The sequence below is a fragment of the Dromiciops gliroides genome, chromosome 1 (assembly GCF_019393635.1).
Source record: "Dromiciops gliroides isolate mDroGli1 chromosome 1, mDroGli1.pri, whole genome shotgun sequence".
Lineage (NCBI taxonomy): Eukaryota > Metazoa > Chordata > Mammalia > Microbiotheria > Microbiotheriidae > Dromiciops > Dromiciops gliroides.
In genome coordinates, this window is record NC_057861.1 from 625,557,770 (window position 1) to 625,577,908 (window position 20,139).

At 39.8% G+C, this 20,139-nt stretch overlaps 1 protein-coding gene across 2 annotated transcripts in view; it reads left to right on the forward strand.

Moving 5' to 3' along the window:
• The window catches only part of RAB11FIP3 (RAB11 family interacting protein 3), a 156,375-nt gene extending 151,611 nt beyond the window's left edge, over positions 1-4,764 (forward strand). For both annotated transcript variants that reach the window (XM_043967092.1, XM_043967100.1), the window contains one exon: positions 1,430-4,764. In XM_043967092.1, coding sequence (XP_043823027.1) covers positions 1,430-1,543 — 114 coding nt within the window. In that variant the 3' untranslated portion in view covers positions 1,544-4,764. The remainder of the gene's footprint in view (positions 1-1,429) is intronic.
• Positions 4,765-20,139: the final 15,375 nt, after the last annotated feature.

Sequence of the window (20,139 nt, forward strand, 5' to 3'; positions counted from 1 at the left end):
GTAATAGTAAGGTTAAGAAGTGGCAGTGAATGTTTTGGGGGAAAGATAATGAGTTCAGTGTTACAAGACATCCAGTTCAAGGTGTCTAACGACAGTTGGAGGTAGAAGACTAGAGGTCAACAATTTCAGCCTTCTGATGTTATAGTTTCCTACCTTTCTGACTGCATTATAACATTGTTGACAGTGTAACAGTTGGAGAAGAGCAAAAGATAGTATAAACGAAACTGCTGGTGTGGAAGAGGTTACTATTTGGTCACTTTTGACCTCTCATGCCAGCCAGCTTCCAAACTGTATTTCCCAAACATGGATGAGAATCCCAAAAACTTCTGCATAATTACCACATTCAAATTTCCACTGAGATTGAGTGATGAGAAAGTGTCTTAAAACCAAATAAATTTACCATCATCTTGGTTGGCTATGAACTTGCTTGTTGAATGTGGATATGTACTAGAGAAAGAAAGATAGTGAAATGCTTTGGGGATAACTTAGAATGACCTATGTCTTAGACATTTTTTTAATCCGATAAAACTCTTTCCGCTACCCTTCACCACTTTCTCTAAAACTCCTCCCCAAAGCTCATGCATCTGAAAAGAGAACTGCACTTGGAGCACATAGAAACTTCGCCAAGAATCCTGCCTTGGACACTTACTAGTTGTGTGACTGCACACAACTGAGGCATGATTAATGTCAAAGTGTCCAATATTGGGGGGGGGGGGGAATCTGGGACTGTTGGGACTGGCTTCCTTCAAGGCATTTTGTGCCTTTCCCAACTTTAGTTTCTTCATCTGTAAAATTGGGAGAAGCAATGTGGCTCAATGGAGAGAAAGCTAGACTTGAGTCAGGAGGACCTGTGTTCAAATCCTGCCTCTGACCCATACTGGCTATGTGACCCTGGGCAAGTCAATGAATCTCTCAGTATCAGGATGAAAAGTTGCAGAACAGTTGCCAACTTGTGTTTTCACTAGAAGTTCTCTCTACCAATTAAATCATGGACCTGGTTAAAAAAAGATGGGGATGAAGATACTTATAGTAGCTTTGTCACAGAATTATTTTGAGAATCAACTATGTTAATGAATGTAAAATGCTTTATAAACCTTAAAGTGTTATCTACATACCAATTATTATAATTAGTGTTGTCAAACAACTCTGGGATATTTCACAGCTCCCGTTGTCTTCATAGCCTGTATAGTCTAAGAGGCTTCTGTGGGCAGAGACAGGGAAGGCCCAAGGGGTAGGGAAGATAGACAGATTAGTTGCATGGTAAGTCATTTGCTGTTCCAGCCTCCGCTAAGTAAATATCTGGACCTCCATAGTCCTCATCCTCACTGACCCCTCTGAAATCCTCCATGACCCACTGTGGGTCACAACCTGATCTCCCAGCATGAAGAACCCAGGCTCATGGTAACTTGCTTCTTCATTTTCCCTACAGCTGATGGAAGCAATTCAAAAACAGGAAGAGATCAACTTTCGTCTCCAGGACTATATTGACAGAATCATTGTGGCGATCATGGAAACCAACCCCTCTATCTTAGAAGTGAAGTAAAGGAATGAAATGCTGCCCCTCCAATCCTGGTGACCTGGTGTGACCTTGCTGCTCTGAGCTTCAGGAGGCCCTGCTAAGCTCTCTAGACCACTAAGGTCTCATCTCCATCAAGGGGCAAGGAGGATCACATCCCATTGCCTGAACCAGCCCAGAGCAATTGAGAGAAAAGCAGATACAGCTATGGTTTGGGGCACTACCCTTGCTTGACGTAGCAGGGTGAATGGGAATGTAGTCAAGCAGAACAAGAAGCAGGGGAAAGATGGGGAAATGGGAAGGAGGAAGAACACTGCCTCCTTGCCAGTGGAGCTGTCTGAGTACGAGGTTAGAGAAATAGGCAATGATTCGATGAGTGGGATTTGATCCTCCACCTCTCTTCTGGCAGATCTTCCTTTTGCTCTGGGGAGAGAAAGGTTCTCCAAGCATCTTGCCGTATTAGATAGACTAGTTAGAGAGATTCCTTCTGACTCCAGCTGACCAGTCCACTCTGAGTCCCCCAAAGCCCATTTAAATTTTGAAATGCTCGTGCTTCTTCTATCCAGCTCTTTGGGCCCAGTCTCCCTCACAGGCGATGTGCAGGCAGGTCTGCAGGTAAATTGTGTTTTGACTCAGTGCTTCCAAGGTGCTTATAGGTTCCTCCCTTAAGCTTTGCTTGGCTTCTGCCTCCACACTTCCAGGAACGTTCCTGAAAAGTCACTAGCTGATTTTGAGCAGAGTAAAAGGGAAAGGAAGCTGTTAGACTTCTTCTTCAGACATGTGCTGTGTGTTCTGACTGCTTTTTTAACCCATCTGTGACACATATGATCCAGGCAGTTCCTATTTCAGGGCAAGTTGATTTTATTTCACACCAGATGTAAAAGTATATTTGCAGCTGTATACCCAGCTCCTTTCCCCCTGCTCTGAGCAAATACAGTTGTAGCCATGAAGGAGATAGATGAGACTAAATGACTAAAGGGTATTGGAAGGGACTGGATAGAACAGTGGGTTAAAATAGAAATGTGGTTATGAACTCTTGTAAATGGCCTATTTGTCTCTTGAGGTAGATTGAGAGGGGCTAGGCTTAGTTTACTCCTGTTGGAACCAGACTGGTGGCAGATTCCCCCTCCCCAATTCCTTTCCCAGTCTTCCCCTTGCCCGTGTAGCCTTAGAATTGCTCAGGCATGTATCTCACAGCAAAAATTGGGCACATTGCCCCTTAGCCAAGGTCCTGCCTCGCCCTGTCTCTTGCTGTAGTATAGACAGAGACATGACCACGAGGGCCTTCGGGAGTCGGTCTTATGTTCAGGACTCAAGGATTATTGGCGTTTAGTCGGGAATCCTCCCAGGCCCTGGTAGCGGAGATCTTCCAGGGGCAGGTGTGGCTTATTGCAATACTCCTTTTAGGGCAAGCTCTGTTAGTGATATTTTGAAACTATACAGAATAACCCTCCTCCAGCTCACCTTCACTGTTTCTATGATACAAAGCTCATATTCCTCTCAAAAATCAGGTGAGAGAATAGGCTTTTGGTTTTATATTTAGTTCTTTTTCTTCAAAATAGGGGAGAGTACCTCCATTCTGCTGGTTTGAGTACTATAAGTACCGCGATATCCCCCCGACAGTAGTAACATTAGGGATTCAGCCTCATCCAGCATTGGAAAGTAACTTCAGCTATTTAGGAGACTAGATTCCCCCCCCCCCAACATTGGACACTGACATTAATCATGCCTCAGTTGTTGTTTTTGAATACAGAAAGGCTCAGAGAGGGCCATCTGAGATCCCCTCCTAGGTGAAAGTGGCTGGCTTTTAGGATCTTCTTTTGAGTCTCTAGACAGTCAAGTGCTAAGACCCCAGCCTCCCAGCCAAGCTTAGGACAGCAGTGACACATGCCTTGGGGAGGCAATGACTAGTGTGCATTGTCCTGCTGCTTGTAGGATAACCATGACTACTGCTGCTTTGACTTCCATGCAGCTACTGTGCCTGACTTCCATGGTGATGTTTCAGTGCAAACACAGGAGTTATCTACGTCTGCACCACAGGACAAGTGTGGACTTTTCTGGGCTTCATGTTATACACTTTAAGGTGCCACAAAACAGGCAGATCAACTCTCTGGACTGGGTTTCCTTCCCACCCATCCACCATGTTGTTGGTTTTTGTTCTTGTTCCTTAAGAATAGCTCGTTACTTTACCATGGTGTGTCTCTTGGCAAGAGAAGGGGGACACCAGAGCTGATCAAATCCCTGCCTTAGAAAGTGATGGGTGACTGGGAATGGTTGACAGTGGCATTCCAAAGGCAAAGGTTGAATGGAAAAAATGTCATTCCTGAATATTTGTGAAATGTACTTTAAAAAACCTTCCCCCTCCCCTGAATTCTTCCTTTCCTGGGTCTCTTCCATTTCCCTCCTTCCCATCTGTTCCCTCCCCTCTTCCTACCCCCACTGGCCTGGGCGGGGTTGTGCTTCCAGATCCCTTGAAACTTTTCATGAGCTTGTCACCAGATCACCTGCTGCTTTGGCATGTCCTGGAGACTCCACAGGGTGTGTTCCCCAAACTCCAAAGGGGAGACCGATTATACCTAGTGCTTCTGAATCTGAGCACTGAGCCATGAGGCCTTCCCTTCTTCCCTTTCACAAACTTGTCCTGTTCCCAATCACTATTTCCCCCTCCCGTGAGTATGGGTATGTGTGCACACCCCCTCCTTTCCCACCAAGATTCAAGATGTTGCCTCGTACATTTTTGGAAAAGCTTTGGGTGTAAATCAGTATATACTGGGAGGAGAGATTTTTCTATCTTGTAGAGTAGGTATTTTTTATAGACTGAAGGTTGATCAATTTTTTAATACTTTCAAGAGAGAAAATTGTATCTGTGTATACACATTAAATATATATAATATATATATATATGTATAAATATATAAATATTGAAGCTCAGCCTTTCTCCACTTGGGGTAATGTATCCCTGGTGACACAGCCTTTTTGTTTTCTGTTGATCACTAAGAGGTACTGTAAATGTAAATATGACTCGCCGGGAAAAATGTAAAGACAAACAAAAACCAACAAGAAAACACAAAAACAAAGCACTGACTTGACCACTGACCATGCTTTAACCCCCCCAGCCCCCAAGGAAAATGATTTCCCGCTGAAGTTCCTGGGCCCCTGGTATGTGAAAGGAATGCCGAAGAAAAGGCGACCTATGTGGTCTTCAACGATGCACCCATTCCTGTCCCATTAAAAGCTGTTACCGTCAATGGCTGGGCCCTTCTCTTTTTCTCTGATTGTGCGTGTGTATGGTATGGCTGGGGTCCAGTGGCAAGCTTGTTCTCCCCCAATCCCTTGGCATTCCAAAGATGATAATGACATTAGTGGTCCTGCCCCAGGTGAGGAAGTGACTGACAAGTCAGTGACACACTCAGGAGGGAACTCAGCCCTTCTGACTCCATAATCCCAAACTACCTGCTTCTCCAGAGAGTAACAGCTCATTCTAGCAGAGTTCTTTATAGGTGCAAAGCACCTTACCCTCATTACCTCCAAAGGGGAAATGCAGGTGTTATACCAAGGGTTGGTGTTGATTTGCTCTGTCACAACGCTGTGACCTTGGGCAATTTACTTAACTTCTCTGGGCCTCAGTTTGCTTCTCAGGAAAATTAGGGGTTGGACTACATTGATTCTACAATCTCTGCCAGGTCTAATTCTGTGACGTTATGGTCCATCCCAAGGGTTATGGGATCATCAAATGAGATTATATAAAACTCTCTGTGAATCTTACACCTTAACAAAATGCTATATAAACAACAGTTGTCATTAACAACAATAGTAACTGAGGGGGAAGCTAGGTGGTGCAGTGGATAAAGCATGGCCCTGGATTCAGGAAGACCTGAGTTCAAATCCGACCTCAGACACTTGACACTTACTAGCTGTGTGACCCTGGGCAAGTCACTTAACCCCCGTTGCCCCGCAAAAAAACAAAAACAAAATCAAACAACAATAGTAATGGAGACTGAAGTCCTGTATTATGAAACACAAGATATAGTTAATGGTTGAACGAACAATAGAATCTGAGGTCAAAATACCCACGGGTTTGAGACCTACACTGTTGCTTTTATACTTTCAAATATTTTATCACAGATATATTGTTGAAGTTTTTATATATTTTACATGTGACACATCATGCAAAACATGATGTGCCATGTGAGGCATGATGTGTAACATGTCACTGTTGTGTTTTGACATGTGATGTGACCTGAGATTGCGTGTGACACTATGGCCTGTGGTTGCTTACAACATGATGTGTGACAGTCCACGTGACTGAACAAAATAGAGGGGAATAGTGGGATCAGAGTACAGGGATTAGACCAAGCACTAGGCATGGAGGAAGAATGGTGAGTGAACAGAGCAGATCCTTTCAAAGCCACTGTCTTAATTTTTCTATTGAGGACTCCAGGTCATTGAATATTATTTTGTTTCATTTTCCCCAATCATCAATCACATCACTGCAATGGAAAGGTAGCAATGCCTGCCGCAACATAACTCCTTGGGACCCTGGTAAGGTGCTGAGTATATTATAGAGAGTTTTGCAGCACTCCAACTTCCTTAGATTGACATGGTTACATCTGACAAAGTTTTCTCTAAGTCAGGGATTCTTAACCAGGAGTCTCTGAATATTTTGAAAAATCTATATTTTGCTATAGCAACTAAATGATGTGGTGGAAAGAGTACTTGGGCTTGGAATTAGGAAGACTCATCTTGCTGAGTTCAAATTCAGCCTCAGACACTTACTTACTGTGTGACCCCAGGCAAATTACACTTCATCTTGTTTGCCTCAGTTCCTCATCTGTAAAATGATCTGGAGAAGGAAATGGCAAACCACTCCAGTATATTTGCCAAGAAAACCCCAAATGGAGTCACAAAGAGTGAGACACAACTGAAACAATTTAACAACAACATTTTGATAACTTTTTAAACACAATTGGCTTCTTTTGTAATCCTATGTACTTTAATACATTTTAGTTTTATTTATTTTTAATATCATAGTTGCTTTACTTTGGCGGGGGGGGGGGGGGGGGGGGGGGGGCGGGGTGGGGCAATTGGGGTTAAATGACTTGCCCAGGGTCACACAGCTAGTAAGTGTCAAGTGTCTGAGGCCAGATTTGAACTCAGGTACTACTGACTCCAGGGCCGGTGCTTTATCCACTGCACCATCTAGCTGCCCTGTTACTTTACTTTTAATCATGAGAAATTGTAAACAAACTATCCAACCACTGGAAAATGGCTGGATAAATTGTGGTATTCCATAGAATATTATTGCCTATTAAAAATATAAATGTAGGGGGCAGTTAGGTGACGCAGTGGATAAAGCACAGGCCCTGGATTCAGGAGGACCTGAGTTCAAATCTGATCTTGGACACTTGACACTAGCTGTGTGACCCTGGGCAAGTCACTTAACCCTCATTGCCCCTCAAAAAACAAAAAAAACCCCAAAATAGTAAAGTCCTGGAACCATGTCTTTTTTGTTTGGGTTTTTTTTGGTGGGGCAGTGAGAGTTAAGTGACTTGCCCAGGGTCACACAGCTAGTAAGTGTCAAGTGTCTGAGGCTGGATTTGAACCCAGGTCCTCCTGAATCCAGGGCCAGTGCTTTATCCACTGCTCCACCTAGCTGCCCCTCCCTGGAACCGTATTTTAAGAGGGACATTGCCAAGTTAGGGCAACAAGTATTTATTAAGTAACTGCTATGTACCAGACACTGTACTAAATGCTGAGGATACAAAGAAAGGCAAAAAACAGTCCATTCTGGAGGAACTGCCAGTCTAATGTAGGAAACCAACATGCAATCAAATATGTACAGACAAGATATATACAGGATAAACTGGAGATTATTTTAGAGGCAAAAGGCTAAGATTAATGAGGACTAGGAAGGGCTTCTTACAGAAAGTGGGAGTCCAGCTGAGACTTCAAGGAATCCAGAAAGGAGATAAAAAGGGAGAGAGCTTCGGTCATGAAGGACATGAAAATACAGTAAGGAGATGGAGTCCTTGTTTGAGGAGCGGTAAGGAGACTAGCATCATTGGAAGCAGAGTCCATGAAGGGGAGTAAAGTAAAAGAAGACTGGAAAGGTAGGAAGGCTCAGGTTATGAAGGGCTTTAAAAACTGAAAAGAATCCTATATTTTGGGGCAGCTAGGTGGCGCAGTGGATAGAGCACCGGCCCTGGAGTCAGGAGTACCTGAGTTCAAATCCGGCCTCAGACACTTAACACTTACTAGCCCTGGGCAAGTCACTTAACCCTCATTGCCTCACTTAAAAAAAAGAATCCTATATTTTATCCTGGAAGCTCAATCACTTGCAAAAGACAGTAATCAGGATAATGAAGGAACTTGAAATCATCTCCTGGGAGAATCAGGTGAAGGAAATGGGGATGTTTATTGGGGGGGGGGGCGGGGATGAAAGGAGGGCACTTATAAGGAGACAGATTTCAGCTAAATATTAGACGTTTTCTAACAATCAAAGCTGTTCAACAATGGAATGGCCCTCCCCAAGAGCTGGTGACCTCTCGGTTACTGCTCAAATAGAGGCAGATGACCACTTGTCTAAGATATTGTAGGTAGGATATGCAGTTTGAGTGATTTAACTAGATGTCCATTCTGGCTATGAAATTCTTTTGATTTAATAAAAGGGAGAGGGGATTCCATCCCACCTCCATGCCACCAAAGGCACCTATTAGAAACATCTAAACCTACTCCCAAGTGCCCCCTTTACTAGTCCTAGGATTCTTCCATTGGGATCTGCTGTTAGCAAGAATTAGCAGATCAGGAACAAAAGAAAGAAGGAAGGAAGTAGGGAGGGAGGGAAGGAAGGAAGGGTTATAAGACCTAGCACCCCAGAAGTTCTCTGGTGTACATCAAAGAACCTTCTCCTTGAGAAACTAAACCAAAGGACAGACACACCTAAAGAGATAAGTGGAACTAGATTGTGAGGGCACTAGCTCCAGGACCACCACCCTTCATTCCAGTCTCCCTCGACCTTGGGGAGATAAGATTAGGGGTGGCTGCTACCTTTTTGGAGATAGCTTGAGACATCCTCAGCCACCCTTCACCCAAGTCCTCCAGCCACCACCAATGGGGGATGGTCCTCCCTCAATAAGGGAACTTTCCACAGTCAGATGGTCACCCCCAACAGTCCTCTATAAAAGTATCTGCCTGTCTCCTGCTGGAGGAGATTGGTATCTCAGAGCCATGCTCTGTGCCATGCCTTCTCCCCATGAGAAGTCCAAGGATTTCTCTCTTGGTTTCCCTTCCCCAGCCCCTAAATATCTTATTTAATTGGATTTGTGTGCAAGAAGGTGTAATTCTTTAAAGAGGAATTCCGAAGGATCCCAAACCCCTACCCCTTTCCCAAAATCCCTACCCTATTTCCCCACAACATAATGAAGGAAGGAAGGAGGGAGAACCATCTGTGGGAGGCCTCAGCTTTTATACTAAACTAAGTTCTATGATGGCAAGAACGATCTTTTATTTATTTTTGCGTTTTCCCCATTTGACCTGTGGGATACACCCATAACCAAGGCACTGTTCTTTATATAAGTCACTTAATAGAAGAAATCATTCTAGACAATATCAAGGGCAGCCAAACATTTGCTAAGTTTTGTCAATTTTAACTCCTCAATATCTTTTACTCATTTACTCCCTCCTTGCTACTCTTATAGCAATAATTGTAGTTCAAGCCCCATTACCTTTCACCTGGATGTCTAAAATTTCCTCTGTAATATCCTCCTAAAGTAGACTGTCTATAGTGTCTAAAATCTTTCAATCCATCCTTTACTCAGCCTAAGCCTGGAATTTAAGGCCCTTTATGGTCAATCTCCAACATATCTTTACAATTTTATGTCTCTGCATTCTACATTCCAACCAAATGGGATTTCTCTTTGCCCTCAGTCTTATCCTGCCCTTTCCTTTATTCATACCACTCCCTGTGCCTTGGAAGAGACTCCTTCTCTACCTTGGCCCCTCCAATCTCAATCTACTGAAGTCCATCCTTTCTGCCAAAGCCAATTTCAATGACACCTTCTCTGATCCCACCTCAAGTTCCCTCTCTTCTCAAATTTCTCATAGCACTTTGTATTTCTTTTTAATTTATCCTCTTCCATAATTATTCCATATATAGAAATACATATAAACACACACATAGAACTCCTCTAAAATTATGTTATTAGAAAACAGAAACTATTTTATCTAATTCTTATGTCCTCCAGTGTCCAGCACATAGCCCTGAACATGTTCAATATTTAATAAATGGGTTGGATTTTTTTTCCTCAGAGAAGAAGAGTTTTTAAGGACATGAACAGATTGGGAAGGGATTTGTAGGGAAATGGTTGAGTGGTCATGAGTAAGGTTTTTCTTTTCAAAATAACAACAAATGTGCCAAATAAAGAAAAAAATGGAGAAAGGAAAGAAATTCTTACAATCACCTAACACAGCAACTTAAAAAAAGAAAGAGTAAGCAATTACAAAAATCAATTACAAAAAGAAGTCACATGATTATGTCTGTAAATGCAGAAAGAACTTTTGAGAAAATGTAACACTCATTTTGGGCGGGGGGGAAGAAACTAAATAGGCCTTTTCTCAAGAGCTATCATTACATGTAATGAAAAAATAGTAGAGGTCTTTTCAGAAAGATCAGGGATAAAGTCAGGATTTTATTATCACCACTATTCAATATAGTAAAAGAAATGCTATCTATAGCAATAAGACAACAATAATAAATTGAAGGAATAAGGATAGGCAAAGAACTAAAATTATTACTTTTTTGCAGGTGATATATGGTAATCTGCTTAGAAAATTCTAGAGATTCAACTAAAATTTAATTGAAACAATAACTTTAGCAAAGTAGTAGGGTATAAACTAAACCCATATAAATCTTCATCTGTTTTCTATATTATAAACAAAACTGAACAGGAAGGGACAAAGAAATTCTATTTAAAAAACTAAAGTCGGGGCAGCTAGGTGGCGTAGTGGATAAAGCACTAGCCCTGGATTCAGGAGGACCTGAGTTCAAATCTGAAATCAGACACTTGACACTTAACTAGCTGTGTGACCCTGAGCAAGTCACTTAACCCTCGTTGCCCTGCAAAAAAAATAATAAATTAAATTTAAAAACTAACTAAATAAGGGCAGCTAGGTGGTGCAGTGGATAGAGCACCGGCCCTGGAGTCAGGAGGACCTGAGTTCAAATACGGCCTCAGACACATAACACTTACTAGCTGTGTGACCCTGGGCAAGTCACTTAACCCCAATTGACTCACTAAAACAAAACAAACAAAAAACCTAACTAAATAAATAAAAAACTAAAGTCATGAATAAGAGTCAGGAACACATCTATCAAGGTAAATTATATGAGCTATATGAATATACCTACAAAACACTCCTGACAGAAATAAAGGCAAAACTAAATGATTGTGATGTGGGATAGAATTAGGGTCAAATTGATCGTGAGTCATCCCAAAAGAATTCCAAGACTCAGTGACTCAGTTTCCCAAGTTTTATTGCAATATTGTGAGTGGCCACAGGGAGAGAACCAGAGTAATGGAAAGGAATCTCTCCAATAGTGAAAGAAAAGGCAGTTATATTTATAGTATGGATAAATTGATTATCAGTTTCATTATAATAATCTCTACCTTAGGGAGGTACAAGGGAGGGCCTGTCCTCATTATAATAATCTCTACCTTTGGGAGGTACAGGGGAGAGCTTATCCTAATTTGGAGTTCCTAGGGTCCTAAACCAACCCTTGAGTCGGGTACCTTTTTCAGTGGAGATGAGTTTTTGGGGTTTACATGTCATAAGGTGAATCTGGACACAAATTTGGCTTTTTCTGCGCATGTCTCTTTCCGTTTCCCATGACTAGTTTCAAAATATCTTCATTTTTCTTTTTTTTCTAGTCTAAGTTTCTATAGCCGGTCATTTTTTCATTGTTATAGTCTCAAGTCTTCATGGCCTCTCTCCCTCTGTTCCCATTATGGGTACTGATTTATATAGGTAAGAGAACTTAGCATCCTGACTTGTAAGTTATCCATTAACTGGGATCTGAATCCTTTTTAGGGCTTATATCTGAATTAGACGTTGGGTCTTAGTTTTTTCTGTTAACCCCTTTTTGCCTCCTACATCAATTGAACAAGTAGTAATTGTTCATGGTTGAGCCATGCCAATATAATAAAAAATAGTGGTATTGAGTTAATTTACTTTTTCAGTGCCATAAACCAAACAATAACTATCAAATAATTACTTTAAGTTAAAAAAATAAAATTTATCAGGAAGAATAAAAGATCAAAAATCTCAAGGGAAATAGGTAAAAATTGGAAGAAAGGTAGGGACTAGGAGTAGCAGGTCTTAAACTATAGTACAAAACAACAATCATCAAAGCTTTCTGGTCTTATTTTTAAATTGTAAAAGTTTATCTATCTATCCTGTTGAAGCAAACAACATAATGTTACGGGTGGGGTAATTGATTTGCTGAATTCTATACCAGTTAAAGTGGTATACCCAATCAACCAAACAATAGACTTAGATTAACAATGGGAAAGTTGCACAAGAATGACATTTAGATAAACCAAGGAAATTTAACCATATTGCTGGAGACATCTATAAGTTGTCAAACTGAAGAACTGTTGTTATTCAAATAGTTGGAGCAACTATGGTGCTCTAACACATTCCTGAGGAGGAAAGATAAGACTAAATTATGGGAAAGAAGAGAGATAGTGAGGAGGGTTTTTGGCTCTACTGGTATCTTGGAAAAGAATGAGGTTGAAGGACATCCCAAAAGAAATTGGTTCTTTCCCCCTAATTCCCCTTTCAGAGCCTGTTTATGCACAGATATTATAATATAATCTGCTTTTTTGTTATCCAATCAATTCCAGCAAAGCCCCTTGAATTTTTCCCAAAAAACAAAGAGGTAAGGGGTTGACTAGAAATAGATATACATGTAAAGTTAGGCAGAAAGCCCAACCCCCTTCCTAAATGTTAGGAATTTTCCTAACCGATGGTTCAGGTTGATTTGGATTGAATTCAGAACTTTTCATCTAAAACTCCCTAAACCCAAAGAAGAGGGAACCACAGGGACCTCAGGCTTAAATGAGCTAATTAATTTAACAGGGTGTTACAGTAACATAATTTGGTAACATAGCAGTAAACTCCAAATTCCAACTAGTGGAATAAAATCTAAATGACAAAAACTGGGAAAACTAGGAAGAAGGATGGCAGAAATTAGATTTAATTTTTGTTTTGTGAGGCAATTGTGGTTAAGTGACTTGCCCAGGGTCACACAGCTAGTAAGTGTCAAATGTCTGAGGTCAGATTTGAACTCAGGTCCTCCTGAAGCCAGGGCTGGTGCTCTATCCACGGCACCACCTAGCTGCCCCAGAAATTAGATTTAGACCAATACTTCATACCATATAGCAAAATAAAGCTCCAGATTGATAGCTGACCTAGATATAAAAAAGTTTACATCATAATGAATAAATTAGAGGAGCAGAGAAAGAGATATTTTTCACAATAGAGGAAGATTTCTTGACTAAACAGCAGAGAGATTTGCAGGAAATAAAATGAATAATCTTGATTACTTAACATTGAAAAGCTTCTATATAAAAATCAATGTGGTTAAGATTAGAAGGGTAAAAGGCAGGAAAAAATCTTTATACTTAGTGTCTTTCATAAAAGTCCAATATTCAATATATGCATACAGGGAACTAATTAAAACATATAAACAAGAGTCATACTCCAATAGCTAAATGACCAAAGGGCATGAATCTCCTCAAGGGAAGAAATTTAAACTATCAACAGTCACATAGAAATGTTTAAAATCACTAATAACAAGAAATTAAAATTGTTTTGTTTAGAATGGATTCTTATTCTATTTTTTTTTTAGTGAGGCAATTGGGGTTAAGTGACTTGCCCAGGGTCACACAGCTAGTAAGTGTTAAGTGTCTGAGGCCGGATTTGAACTCAGGTACTCCTGACTCCATGGCCGGTGCTTTATCCACTGCGCCACCTAGCTGCCCCTTATTCTATTTTTAAAATAGTTTTTGTTATTCTGAACTTTGCAAACACTAACATGAATATTTCCCTATGTATAAGCAAAAACAAAAAAGAGAATTGTGTATATATAACTCCAAATCTTTATTATGCACAGCTTGCTTTTTTTAAAAAAGTGGCAAATTCAGTGTTAGTTTCCTCTAAATTCTCTTCTATTCTTTTCTGTATATTATTTTAAATGCTTCAATTCTTCCTTCTTATTTTTGTCATCATTGCCATTTGCCTCCAGCTCTCCCTCTTCTCATAAGAAGTATAAATCAAAACATTTCTAAGGTTCCACTTCACACCCATTAAATTGGCAAAGATGACAATAAAGGAAAATGACAATTGTGGGAGGAGCTGTGAGGGAGCAGTCACACAAATGTACATTTTTTTTCTTATTACCCACATATATTTGTTCGTCAGAGCTGCAGAGACTCAAGGTCACCTTTGGGCTGTGTTTTGTTTGTTTGTTTGTTTGGGGTTTTTTTGCAGGGCAATGAGGGTTAAGTGACTTGCCCAGGGTCACACAGCTAGTAAGTGTCAAGTGTCTGAGGTAGGATTTGAACTAAGGTCCTCCTGAATCCAGGGCCGGTGCTTTATCCACTGCACCACCTAACTGCCCCCACACTAATGTACTTTTGGTAAAGCTACAAATTGGTCCAAACATTCTGAAAAGCAATTTGGAATGATGCCCCCCAAATCACTAACCTACGCACACCTTTTGACCCAGTGAAATCACTACTGCGCATATATGCCTAAAGGAATCAAAGGAAGAGGGAAAATACTCCAATGTACAAAAATATTTTTTGTTGTAACATAAAACTGGGGGAGAGGGGCTCAATTGGTAAATGGCTGAATAAAACATATGTATGAATATAATGAAAATTTGTTTCATTAGCATTGATAAAGGTGAACTCAGAGAGGTCTGGGAATACTTATAGGATGTCATACAAAGTAAAGTGAGTAGAAGCAGAATAATCATTTGTATAATGACTACAACACTGTGAAGGAAAACAATAGTGAAAGACTCCAGAATTCTGACCAATGTGATTCTCTTCACCTGACAGAATTGTGATGGTCTTCACTTGAGAGATAGGACATACATTGTCAAACGGGAACAATGTGTGGGTTTGTTTTGCTTGACTATGCTTACTTGTTACAAGGGAGAGGGGTTTTTTGTTTGTTTTTTTAAGGGGGAAGGATTTGGCAGACAGAAGGGGACAAGTGATAGTGATGTCAAAAAAAAAGGAAAGGAAATAGTCCACTGAAGCACTTTTTAAAATGCACAGAAGATAACAGGAGAAAGTTCAGCTGGAGTTATAAACAAGCAGGACAGTTTTGAAATGAATGTTGGATTTGTTATATACTTTTTTTTTAAAGCAATCTGTGTATAATAGAGATTCATGGTTTCATATATAATCCTCTTTATTTGTTCTTCGTACATGGAAATTCTCGTGTTTGTAGATGTTTCTCAAAATCAGAATAACAATTTTTTTTTTAATTTAGTAAGTAAAAGAGCAAACAAACAAACAAAAAAGTTGGGGCAGTTAGGTGGCGAGGTGGCCCTCAATTCAGGAGGGCCTAAGTTCAAATCCAGCCTCAGACACTTGACACTTACTAGCTGTGTGACCCTGGGCAAGTCACTTAACCTCAATTGCCTCACCAAAAAAAAAGTCCCCACATGATGAATAAATATGGAGTAGGGAAGGGAAATAAGATAAAGTGAAAACTTCAGAAGGAAAAAAAAATACAACAATAAGACATTCCAAAGGGGGGAGGGGGAGAGGAAGGATTTGTCAGAATCTTTAGGGCAGTTAAGAAACTCAGTAAAATAAATTTAGAAAGATCTGGCTTGAATAAAAACAGTTATAAAGTCAGTGAAAGAATTGGAAAAAAGGGGAGGGCATGAGACGATAGCTTAGATATTTTTAATGGTATATTCTCTGAGGAAAGGAATGGCCTAGTGAAAGACAAAAATGCAGACATGAAGGAGAAATTTTAAAAATCAAATTACCAAAAATAAATAAATAAAATTAAAAGATAAAAATATTTTAAAAATCAATTCACCAGAATACTGTCTACAAATTAAGGTAAGATGTGGCATGATGTGGTGATTAGAAAGCCAGCCATAGGGGAGGCTTTCACAGTGGATAGAGCACTGGCCCTGGAGTCAGGAGTACCTGAGTTCAAATCCGGCCTCAGACACTTAATACTTACTAGCTGTATGACCCTGGGCAAGTCACTTAACCCCAATTGCCTCACTAAAAAAAAAAAAGAAAGCCAGCCATAGAGTCAGGAAGACCTGAATTCAAGTGTTACATCTCACATATGCTACCTTTGTAACTGTGAGCAAGTCACTTAACCTCTCAGCGTCCTGGACAATGTGCTAAGACTATCAGTTACCAATAAGTTGCCAGTCTACATCAGTGGAGGGAGTCTGCACTGAGAGCACAGTACACTGCTAAAATTATAGCTCTCTATAATATATATATAAAAAAAATATATAATATGTATATGATGTAATGGAGCTAAAAGACAGAGTTTAGTGAGACAACTGGGAACTTTGAATACCATATTTCAAAATATCAAGCAATAAAATTTCTCAGAAAGTTTAAGAACAAAGAGCAAAGAGCAGTTTGATTTTTAAAAATCCACAGGATACTGTCAGAGGAATACAAAATTTAACTCACCTAGAAATGTGAAGTGTAAGCTTCAGTGAAAGAAAGAATCTTTGCAGCAAATCACATATTTAAAAGGTCCAGTTTGAATCACACAGCATTTTTCACTTTGAATGACAAATAAGAGAAGAGACTAGAAGACTGAAGAAAATAACTCCTTAAAGGTCCAAATTAGCCATATGATTTTTAAAAAAGGTACAAAACCTCACTAAAAAAATAACTCCTTAAAAATTAGAATTGGTCAAGTGGAAGCTAACAACTCTATTAGACATGAACAAAGAATAAAACAAATTCAAAAGACTGAACAAAATAGAAGAAAATGTGAAATGTCTCATAGGAAAAACAACCGACTTGGAAAATAGATCAAGGAAAGATAATTTAAGAATTATTGAACCACCTAAAAGCCATGATCAGAAGTAAAATTAAATCATCTTTAAGTATAGTGATGGTTAAAGATAACTCTGGCTGTCTTTCTCACAGGCAAAATATTATCATTGGTAATTTTTGTCATTGTATTATGATTGATGGCATTGTTAATAAATTGTATAATAAAGAACTTTAATATTGTTAATCTATGGAGATGAATGGTTTTGATATATAGAAAGATATGAGCAACTGCTTATGGGAAAAGAGGTTTCTTGTTTATTATTTAGTATTATTATTTATTTCTCTAATTAATATCTAATAAATTTGGGTAGGGGCTCTGAACTGGTTAATGAGAACAAGGTTGAAATTTTATTAATTAATGAGAAAATGTCTAAATATATCTCTGGATTGCCCTAGAAATCAGGATGATGAGAATATGTTAAGGAGCCAGGTAGCAGGCTAAGAAGTGACCAAGGTTGGGCTGCCCCATGCACATGTCATACTTCATTATGTTTCACTTTTTTTGTTGTTGTTATTATGTTTCACTTTAAGAAAGAACTTCCTAACAATCAGTTATTCAGATGTGGTTTGGGCTACCTTGGGAGGTAGTGAATTATTTATTCTGGAGGTCTTTAATTTGAAGTTGTCTTAACTATTTCTCAAGGATGGGCATTCCTGACCAAGTATGGACTACAAAAGACAAGAGTAACAACTCATGGTTCTATAGTGTTTTAAGGTTTAGAACAAGTTTCTTAAAAGCCCATGAGGTTGGCAATGAAAGTACCATTTTCTCATGAAGGAAGAAATTAAAATTCAGAGAGTGACTTGCTTAAGGTTATACAGCTAATAAGCATTCAAGAGCAGTATCCAAACCAAGATTTTCTGAATCCTATTTCAGTCTTCTAAAGCTCTTTCTAATGCTGAGATTTTTAGGAACAATTTTTAGGAATAGGAGTATGATGCTAACTAGTTATACCACAAACCTCTGGCATGGGGATTCTGGGCAGGCCTAAAAGGACACAACTATACCCAAGATGAAGTAATTGAGAAATTGCTACCATTCCCAGATGCCATTGTACATCTGAAATATTGTTCCAAATAACTAATAATAAGAAAAATAGAAATCAAAACAATGATGAGGTTTTATCTTACACCCAACAATTGACAAACCTGAACAAAGATGGAAATAATGGGGGGGGTGCTTGTTGGTGGTCCTTTGTTCTTGAAGAGGATGTTATGACTTGCACTGAATTGGATTTAAGTGAGGGAAGGCTGTCTGAGGTCACCAACCTTACTCTCTCTTCCAGAACCATCTGGGTCCAGTGTCAAGATATACATCAGGACAACCTGGATGTTTTAAAGGCAATTGGGGCTAAGTGACTTGTCCAGGATCACACAGCTAGTAAGTGTCTGAGGTGAGATTTGAACTCAGGTTCTCCTAACTTCAGGGCCAGTGCTCTATCCACTGTACTGCCTAGCTGCCCTTTTAGGGTTGCTATGGAAATACAGGCATACTAATTCACTGTTGGTGGAGCTGTGGATTGGTCCAAAAATTCTGTTAAAACAATTTTGAATTATTCTTCTTTTTAAAAAAAAGCAATTAAGGGGCAACTAGGTGGCGCAGTGAATAGAGTACTGGCCCTGGAGTCAGGAGTACCTGAGTTCAAATCCAGCCTGACACTTAACACTTACTAGCTGTGTGACCCTGGGCAAGTCACTTAACTCCAATTGCCTCACTATCAAAAAGAAAAGAAAAGAAAAGAAAAAAAAGCAATTAAAATGTTCATGTACTTTAACCATGTGTTCCAACTTCTAGGAATATGCAACAAGAAGGTCAAAGATAGAAAGTTCCATGGCAGCATTTCTTATAGTAGCAAAAATCCAGAAATGAGATGGATGCTCATTGTGGAATAGCTAAATAAATTGTGGCATGTGAATGTAACAGAATACTATTCTGCTATAAAACATAATGAATATGAAATCTTCAGAGAAGCATGGGAAGACTTATTGGAACTGATACAGAGTAAAATAATTAGAACTAGGAAAACATATATAATGGCTGCAACAATGTAAATGCTTTTTTTAAAAATAAAAACTCCAACTAAATCTGTAAAATTACAATGAGCAGGCTTAACCCTAGAGATGGGATGAAAAAATGTATCTCTCTCACTTCTTTGAGAGGTAGAGAACTAAGATTGTGGAACTTTGTATGTACTGTCAGACTTGAACAATCTATATTTTGAACAATTATATTTTCTTTTTGTATTCTTCTAAGGGAAAGGATCAGGAGGAGGAAAGGATACATTTGGAAATGTGAGCCATATAAAAACAAAAGCCTAAAAGTTTTAGAAAATAAAATAGGAAGCTATTAGATGATATGTTTCTAATGGGTCCTGGGTCTCCATCTATGGGGCTTGTGACCTAAGGTCTTTGTTTCCTTGCCCACAGGGTAGCTTGCTGTGGTCCCTCCTATCACAGTCATGAAGTCTCTCCAAGCTCTCCCTCCACTTCAGGTTCTCACTCAATCAAATTTATCCTTAAAAGTTGGTTTGTGGGACAGCTAGGTGGCACAGTGGGTAGAACACTGGCCCTGGAGTCAGGAGGACCTGAGTTCAAATCCGGAATCAGACACTTAACACTTACAAGTTATGTGACTGAGCAAATCACTTAACCCCAATTGCCCCGCAAAAAAAAAAGTTGGTTTGTGTTTGGAGAGGGAATTTTCATAATTTCATAATTTCATCCTGCCTTGAGCAGCGGACTAGGGACACTATGAGGATAGGGACAGTTCTCCTATATTGTTTCTCCAGAGATTACAAGGCTCTGTAGCCAGTAGTTGCTTTAAAAATGTTGAATAGAGGGCATGAGTGTTGTAGTATTTTCCCAGTTGCCCCAGTGGTTTAGCGGTAGGACAGCTTTAAAGGTACTGGTTTGCCCAGAATTGGAATTCTGAGAAAGGACCACCCTTCTTCACAAGTTCCCATTTTGACACTAGGTGGTGCCAAATAACCACTGAGAAAAGAGTGAGAACCAGTCCCAGAGCAGTCTCCCTCAGGCCTCCAGCCCTGTTGCCATTCTCTGTTATTAGGATGACCCCTTTCTCCCCCCCTATTATCCACACTGAGAAGGACAATGGGAAGAATCTCAGGGGCTCATTTTAGGGCACTGAATAGAGTATTGGATTTGGAGTCAGGAAGACCTGAGTTCGAATTTTGCCCGAGATACTAGTTGTGTGACCTTGGGCAAATCACTCAAACTTGGTTTCCTCATCTGTAAAAATGAAGATAATGGGGCAGCTAGGTGGCGCAGTGGATAGAGCACCGGCCCTGGAGTCAGGAGTACCTGAGTTCAAATCCAGCCTCAGACACTTAACACTTACTAGCTGTGTGACCCTGGGCAAGTCACTTAACCCCAATTGCCTATCTAAAAAAAAAAAAATGAAGATAATAATTGCACCTCCTTCACAAGATTGTTGTGAGGAGTGTTTTGTGCAAACCTTAAAGCATGAGATAATTGTTGTTG